At 38.3% G+C, this 8,808-nt stretch overlaps 1 protein-coding gene across 1 annotated transcript in view; it reads left to right on the top strand.

The window, feature by feature from the left end:
• Nucleotides 1-2,983: 2,983 nt before the first annotated feature.
• Nucleotides 2,984-8,808, top strand: part of LOC102877087 (kelch domain-containing protein 1-like) — a 59,784-nt gene continuing 53,959 nt past the window's right edge. The window contains 1 exon segment of the mRNA XM_006899208.1: nt 2,984-3,160. Coding sequence (XP_006899270.1) covers nt 3,065-3,160 — 96 coding nt within the window. The 5' untranslated portion in view covers nt 2,984-3,064.

Raw genomic sequence — 8,808 nt, 5'->3', positions numbered from 1 at the left:
AAAAACCCTACAGCTTTCAATATAGATTATATCTCATCATCAAGAAAAAAAATCCTTACAACTAGACCAACAGGAAACATCATAATAGAAGGGAGAAAAGTTTGAAGTTGTCAATAATTTCATTTTATTGTGTTGCCCTGAATAAATCTGTTGTGAAGGTCCTTTTTAAACTGCTAAAGAGCAAGGGTGTCAGTTCAAAGACTAAAGTGTGGCTGACCCATCCACAATATTTGACATGCTTCTTATGCATGTGAAAGCTAGGCAATGAGTGAGGAAAGCTGGAGAACTGATGCCCTTGAATTGTAGTGTTGGGAAACAGTAATGAATATCACATTCACTGCTAAAAGTTGTAATCAAGAAATGCATATACATATTTACTTAACTACCAGAAAAACAAGCAAGAAAATAATAGAAATAGCTACCTTTGGGTATGAAGGAGGGAGTTCTCATGGCTTACTTTGTAGAGAGTTGGATTGCTGACGGAGCTTGCCGTCACCAGTTGAACAGTCCCTCAAGGGGGGAGCGAGGATTAGGAAAAAATGACAGACAAGAGAGTCGGGAGGGCATAGAGTGAATAGTGCAGCCCCAAGTTTATTCTCTTCTGTCCTTTTATCTTCCTTCTACAGGGAACAGAAAAACAACCCAGCCTCAAGGCTGACAATACATTTTGTTTTTCATACCCTCATTTAGCCCTAGGGTTCAAGGAATGGTCAAGCCTGTTTTTGTACTGAAACAGCAAACAGTTCCTCTTGTGGGTACATCTGGCTATTTCCTTACATCTTTTACTTAATAATTTTCCAGTGCTATATGAAGCTTTCGATGTGTCTTTATTAAAGGTTTCCCACAGGTTACCAATACAAAATAAAGCAGTTCAAAACCACCAGCTGCTTGGTGGAACAAAGATGGGCAGTTTCTTCTCATGACATTTATAGTCTCTGAGAGCCCACTGGAGGAAAAGCTATGACTCAGTTCTGACCTGATGGCAATGAGAGGGGAATGGGTGGGAAAGTGGAGGGTTTGGGGATAATGATATAAAAGGTGAAAAATAGTAGGTTAAATTCTTCTGCATTGTCATGACATATAACCCTACAGACTGCATTTTATAGTCAATTTATAAGAAACTCTTCTTTGCATACTCCCTTTTCTATATATAATATCTTTCCTGTTTCTCTGCTGTGTTTTGTCAGTGCTTCCATTGCACAACTTAACTCTCCACACAGCACTTCTTTTATCTTTCTTTCTGACTGGACTTTGAGCCCTTGTAGTAGAATTATGTCTTAACCACACCATCTCCCACTGTTTTACCAAAAGACTGTGCGACTCAAGTATTTTAAATCCACCTATCTTTCTTGGGCAATTGAAATTTATAGCACTGGAAACCTAATGAAGACTTGCTATGAGTTGGAACTCAACTCAATGGGCAGTGAGGGATCTATCTTAAAATTATCTTTAAATTAACTTTAGTCTCCCAGTCAATAGACAGCATTTATATATTTATATAGTATATACTATGCATAAAGTCTTAGACATTGTTGTTATGTACCATTGAATCACTTGCAACTCATAGCGACCCTATGTACAAGAGCCCTAAATGCCATTCTATCCTATGTCAACCTCGCTGTCTCAAACACACTCATTCCCACCACTCTAATCACAGAATCAATCCATCTCATCGAGGGTCTTCCTCTCCTGTGCGGTCCCTCCATTCTCCCAAACATGATGTCCCTCTCCAAGGACTGGTCCCCCCTTGCAACATGCCCAAAGTATATCAGACGAAGCTTCAGAATCCTTGACTCCAAGAGGCATTTCGGCTTCACCCTCTTCAGACAAACCTGTTTGTTCCCCTAGCAGTCCATGGTATTTTCAACATTCTTCTCCAGCACCACACCTCAAGGGCATCAATTCTCTTTCATCCCTATTCACTGTCCAACTCTCCGATGCATAGCGTGTAACTGCGACAACTATAACCTGGATCAGGCACACCTTAGTCTCCAGCCTGACGTCGTTGCTCTTCAGTACTCTTGAGAGTTCCTCACAGCTGACTTTCTCAATTGTCTCTTGATTTCCTGGCTGCTGTTACCAAGAGTGTTGACTGTGGAACCAAGTATACACAGTATAAGTTTAAAATATAAGCATAATTCATACTATGTATGAATCAGGATTGACTCCACAGCATTTTTTAAAAAACATACTTTGCTGAAGTACATAAACAGGTAATAATGTGGGGGGGGGGAATCATGAATCAACTTGTTCTGAGTGGTTGGCAGTGAGTATCTAAGAAGGCGGACACAATTTGACCTCAGTAACGTTGGTTTAGAACAACAGTGTGTAAACTCTTTCTGAACAGGGCCAGAGAGACAGTATTTTCAACAGGTTGACTACACGGTTGCAACTACTCAACTAGGCAACTTGTGCTAATGTGAAAACAGTCATAGACAAGATTGAAATTCTCTCTGGCTGAGTTCCAGTAAAATTTTTATCACGTTTTAAATGCATAGAATTGTATCATTTTGGTTTTCCTCAAGTCTTAAAATAAATGAATGAATGAATGAATGAATGAATAAATAAATAAATAAATAAAAATAAATGGCGGTCGGCCAGAATTTCTAATTTTAAAGTACATACACACAAATAACCGTTACAGATAATTACCTCGCCAAGGTTAAAATGGAAAAGGCAAACGACCCATCAACATTAACTTATGTCACAGTTGTAGCACGAACCCAAGAGATCGATCAGAAGGCTGGCTATCCCATGAGTAAGATAGAGTTGTAATGTCCAACACAACACAATTCCAAGTGAGAAGAAACGCGGAGTAGCAGGACTATGGAGAAGCCGAGGCACCTTCCTTAGTCCTACGAACAAGGCATTCCTCGGTTGGCATCCCGGCTGGTGGCTCAGGTTCCCGGGCAGGCAGCGGGGTGGCGCACAAACTCCGTTTCCGCCTTCCCACCAATCTAGACCCTCGATGCGTTCCGTTCGTGCGTGGAGTCGGCAGCGCAGGCGAGGCGCTCGGTGGGAAGGGGCCACGGCGCGGCCAGAGCCTGAGGCAGCGACGGCACGGATGGCCGACTCGCAGCTGTTCTCCGTGGCCGAGGAGCGCAGCGGCCACTGCGCGGTGGTGGACGGAAACTTCCTCTACGTGTGGGGGGGCTATGTGGTAAGGGGAAGAGGCGCGGCCCCTCGGTGGGAGCGGCCGCCCAGCGCCCGCCCACACCCGCCCGCAGGGCCCCGGGCCGGCTCGCTGTGCGGGTTTGCTCCGGTGTCACGCCGGCTGTTGCCGGCATTCTCCAGTCATACTCGGTAGAGTACGGCGTGGTCTCCCCTTACTTACAGTAGTAAACCTACAAAACCAGGTTCCCAGGCTTTCCTCCTCAAACCCTGTCACGTATCTCCCACTTGACCCAATGCGAAGTCAGTTATTGCGCGGTTATTAAATACTGAGGCCAACCCAAGAGCACCAGGCATACCGTGCTTCATTATTTTACTATTGCCCACGGCGTTGTTTGAAATAAAAGATTAAAAGTCACTACAGCATTTAAGCATTTCAAAGCAGTGTTTAGGGACGTTCTTTTTACTAATGGGTAATGATTATTCCCCCGCGCCCCCCCCCCTTTAAGTCACAAAGCAAGTATACAGACACGCTAACGAGTCTTATGCTAAAAAAGTCTTCTTCCAGTGGAGGTTTGAATGCATGTGCGTGTGTGTGTGTGTGTGTTGGTTTAAAATCACAGAATTCTAAAGTAGGAAGCTAGTTCAGAAATCTTTGCCAACTCCCGTAGTTTACAGATGGAGGGAGGTTGGAGGGAGACAATTGAAAGTTCTACTGGAAGTAGAGAATTTAGATCTTCTAGCTACCTCGGCACCGTTGTAATACAGACGTGTAAGGTGATTGAATCACTCACTGAAATAAAGTACACATTGGCTGTGTTAAATAATTTTCAAATCCAAGTTGGGTTTTTGGTTTTTGTCTTTGGCATGTTTGCTTATTTTTTAATTAAGTGTAGTATAGGTATGAGAAAATTAGAACTTAGCTTTCACTGTCTTCTATGTATCTTTTAAGGAGCTCTGGTGGCATAGCTCTTTGAGAATTGCGCTGCTAACCCAGAGGCCACATCTCTCCTGCTGTTCGAATCCACCGTCATCTCGGTTGGAGAAAGATACGCCAGGCATTTTATATAGCCTGGCCTCGAAAATCCAGTGGAAGGTTCTTAAGAATAGGTCCTGACTCCCCAGCAACGAGAAGACTGTATCTTCTCTATGTTAGGATCCCATATAATTAACGATGTATAATCCTTATAGTAACCCTGTAAAGCAGGTATTACCCCACTTTTACAAATAAGGACACTGAGTTAATGAAAGTAAACAACTTTCTTGAGAGTAAATAACTTTAATGATCATTTAATTGCAAAGACAGTAGATTACAATTAAAGTATGTAGGATTCCCCCCCCCCGTGATACACTAAAATGTATTAGATTACACTTTCTTATTGCTTACTATTTTGACCATTCATTTGTTCTTGAAAAATAAAAGTAGCCTAGACAAAATGGTGTTTATATGCAGAAGTATTTTGATTGCATTTGAGGTTTGCTACTTAAAGATACAAAGGTGTCAAACTACATCTGTTGTATTAATTCTTAATACTTTCAAAATTAAGTGAAGAAAAAACCCCTTCACTTAATAATCTGTAATATCTAATTTCTTGGGACATAGTATAATTTCTTTCAGGTCCATACATGAAATTTCTAAATTTTTTAATATCTCATTTCCATTTTCAAAATGTGTCATTGAAAAGATTCCAGTTCCTTAATTGGCAGCCAATGAATAGAAGTATTCCCCCCCCCCCATTAGTTTGTTGCCATTTTGGGGTTTTTTTTTTAAAATGAATGATAGTATTGTAAGAGCAACCCAGAAAAGTTCAGCACAGATTTAAATCTTGGATCTGACCAGTTGTGATACAGCTTATTCTGATTTATGATAAATGTGTGTGTCAGTAGAACTTTGTGCTCCATAAAGTTTTCAAAGCTGCTGTTACAGAAGTAGATTGTCAGGCCATTCCTCTGAGATTCCTCTGGATGAATATGAATAGTCATCCTTTCGGTTACCAACCAAGCATGTTAATTGTTTGTACTCCGGGTTCTGAGTCTGCTACCTTTCAAATTCCAGGAATCACGAACAGTTAAGTAATGCCTAAAGTGTAAGTGGAAGGAAGGGGAGAGTAAGAAACAAAAAAGAAGACATGGTATGAGGAAAAGTAGAATTCTTCCAGTGATTGTCTTATTCAGATCCTTCTGACTAGAAGATAACTAAAAGGCCATGGAATCTGGAGGTATTACTGTAGTTAAGAATAATATTCAGATAATCCCAGAAAGTAGAGTTCATGCATGATTTTCCTGCTCCTTAACACAAACAATATGCTGTAATTGACAAATCCAAAACCCAGATGGCCCATATTTACTTACTGCTTTATTGTCTCAATTAATGCTTTATTATCAAATATATTCTACAGGTCACTATCTCTGAAAACAGTCCTATCTCTAGAGGTAATAGAGGCAATGCTAAAAAGCAAGTGGTATATTCCAATTGGAACCAGAATATTCTTTAACTCTTACCTCTTATATGTACTTTCTTTGTCCCTAAAATCCATAAAAAAATTTAGTGCTGCTACTAGGAACATTAATAAGCTAAGAGTTTTCCTAGTTTGGGAGGAAAGTGGTATCTTGGCATGTTTTATAATTGTATGCTTTTCATTCATGACTTTTATCATATTAACAGCTATATTTCTGTAATACACTTCATATTGATACATTTTGCTCTCAACTTTTCATGATAAAAATATCTGCATACTACAGCTATGTGTATATGTCTATTATGAATAGAGACTTAAACAGAAAAAGAATTAATTTAGAAAATGATAGGAAATAATAAGATTGGAAAAGTAACAAGGATAAAAGTTAAAAAAGGATAACAAAACATATAATACTATAATAATTATATCAATGGTCCTGTTATAAGTAGAGATAGCACAATGGCATCAAAGAGAAATTATAGACCAAAAGCCAGGCGTGGTTGGAGGCAAATGATATTAAACCCTTAGGATCAAAGAGTTGACTTATAGAAAAATTAAGCTGTGCGACCAGAAAAAAATAGAAGTGACTGTTGCAAAAAGTTGGGAAACATTGTAAAAGAAAATACTAGCAAATCGTATTTTAAAAAATAAAACAATGGTTTTTAAAAACTACATAATATGAAAAAGGCAAAAGACAAGGAAAAATGAACGTGCAACATAGATTATCTAGGCCCTATTAAAAATTAAAATTAATATGCATAGTCCTCAATTTATAATAGGATTCTATTTTGATGACTGCATTGTAAGTCACTTCTGACTAGATAAAAGATTTCAGTTTTGAAAATTTTATCCTCTGCTTTTTATTCTCAGTATCTTTATAAATCATAGTGTTTAATGAATGCAAGTGAACATCTAAGAATTCTAACATCAGCAAATTATGTGTTATAACATTGTAAGTACTACATTTTACTAATGGTAAGATAGAAAAAAAAAGACTTGTAGTTCATATCAGTTGAGGACTACTCGTATTCCCATTGGGAAAGAATATGTAGGCACAATTTACAAAAGAAATACAAGTATGAATCATATAAACCGTGTTTGAAACAGCAATAATTTTTTTACTCAAATTTGCACAGATCACAAAGAATTTCAGAGAAGAGTATGGGGAATGAAATTATTCAAATACTATTGCACTGTTGAGTTGAACAACCCTATGATCAAGAGACCTGAAACTCTGTCCTATCCTGTAACATCCTCATCGTGTCTGATGTACTTGAGCCTGTTGCTGTAGTTGCTGTGTCAGTACATTTTCTTAAGGGTCTTCATCTCTCCTGCTGACCCTCTACCTTTCCAGGTCTCATACCTCTTTCAAAGGAATAGCTCCTCCTAACAGCATGCCCAAAGTATATGTGAAGAAGCAAGTGCCAAATGGTATAACTTTATTGAGAGAAAATGTAGCAAAAGCCTAATAAGTATTGTTCTCCTTAGCCTAATAAACAAAAATTTCCACAAACTTACTTCCTTACATCCCCATATATTATGGAGTAGAACTGCTTTATAAGGTTTTCTTGGCTGGTAGTACATGGTTAAACACCTGCCTACCAACCAAAACATTGGTAGTTCGAATGACTCTTGAGTGGCTCTTCAAGAGAAAGACTTGACAATCTGTTCCCATAAATATAACCTAGAAAACTTTTATGAGACAGCTTTGGTCTGAGACATGGGATCACTATAAGTAAAAGTAGACCCGACAGAATCCAGCAGTAATCTTTGGAAGCAGATCATTAGATCTTTCTTTTGCAGTGCTGCAAGCTCGGTTCAGACTAACAATTTTGGGGTTGGTTGCTAAGGACAGGCCATTTGTGCTACCCAGAGCCCTTGCATACCATAATAATACCACTTTATATATTCATAGTCACATTAACCATCTTTATCATGTGGAAAATTTATTCTTTCTTTTTTAAAATTTATTATTTTTTAATACCCAGGGTCTACACCTCATTCTTCTTTTAGTTGTATTCTCCACTGAGTGAGTCTTACGCAAAAAGAAAAAAGTAATGAGTCGGGTACTCCTATGCAGTTAAGTCATAAGTAAATGACTTGGACTACATTGATATTGAGATTTGGATTCAAGGGCAAAGATGTGAAAAATCAGGACCTGCAGAGTTTTATTTCCTTATAGGTGCTACTACAAAGTGCAGTGTGAAACTCACTAGGATGTGAGACAGTTACCTCAACCAAACACAACCCATTTGAGGTTATATTTTCAGATTTTCTTGTCAGGTAGATCAGTGAGGCTGGTTATCCAGTCCCCTGATGATTCTGTGAGCTACTTTGTATTTGTTCCCTGAAACACCATTTTCTTAATTTTAAGATTTTAAATACTGATATAAAAAATATGTGAAACAAGTATAGTTTAATGGAAAATATTTTTACCTGTTTATCTCCCACATTAAAAAATTGGTGATACCTAGTACTTTAGAAGCTTCTTGTATGACTTTTACTGGTTACATTCTCCTCCAGTACACATTATTACTGTCTTGTATATCTTGGTTGGTGAATTGAATCCATCTTGCTAATCGCTCTTACATACACATAGATCTAAAAAGTATTTTACTTTATTTTGGAATGATTGTTGCTGTGTGTACCGTCGAGTGGCAGCCAACTCATAGCTGACCCTCTAGTGGGTTTTCAGAGGCAGGAGGAATTTTCTCATCTTTCTCCTGCAGAACATCTGGTGGAAATGAAGTCCCAACTTCAGGTTGGAATGATAGTATGTGTTTTAATGTATGACTGGTTTTGTTGTTGAACGTGTCTTTCAGATTTACATATTGCTTGTACAGCTGGTGCACATTTTCATCCCTATATTGATCAGTGTCCATTCTGAGTAGCAAATGCCTGTTTAGTTGTTAAATATTTTTAAAATCGTCATATATTTTATTTATTTGATGTCTGTCCTGACTATTGTGTGAATTTTCTGCAGTCTGCTTTTCCTTTTCACTGTTGCTAAAAGAATTGAATGTTGATTTTTTTTTTATTATCAACCACTCAATGAACATTCTTATGTATTTTTTTTCTTGTCCATACACAAAGACTTCTTTTTTTATTTTATTAATTTTATTAGTTTTAATGAACATTTACAGGGATTTTGGGGTTTCATTCCTTCATTACTGCACCATTCTCTCTACCCTCCTCCCCAGTTTGTTCTTCTTCCCCGCCATCCGAATGTCTGTTTTAA

This window comes from Elephantulus edwardii, unplaced genomic scaffold (assembly GCF_000299155.1).
Source record: "Elephantulus edwardii isolate Elephantulus edwardi_28Jun2011 unplaced genomic scaffold, EleEdw1.0 scaffold00247, whole genome shotgun sequence".
NCBI lineage: Eukaryota > Metazoa > Chordata > Mammalia > Macroscelidea > Macroscelididae > Elephantulus > Elephantulus edwardii.
Note: the sequence above shows the minus strand (reverse complement) of the source record. Positions and strands in the feature narration are given on the sequence as shown.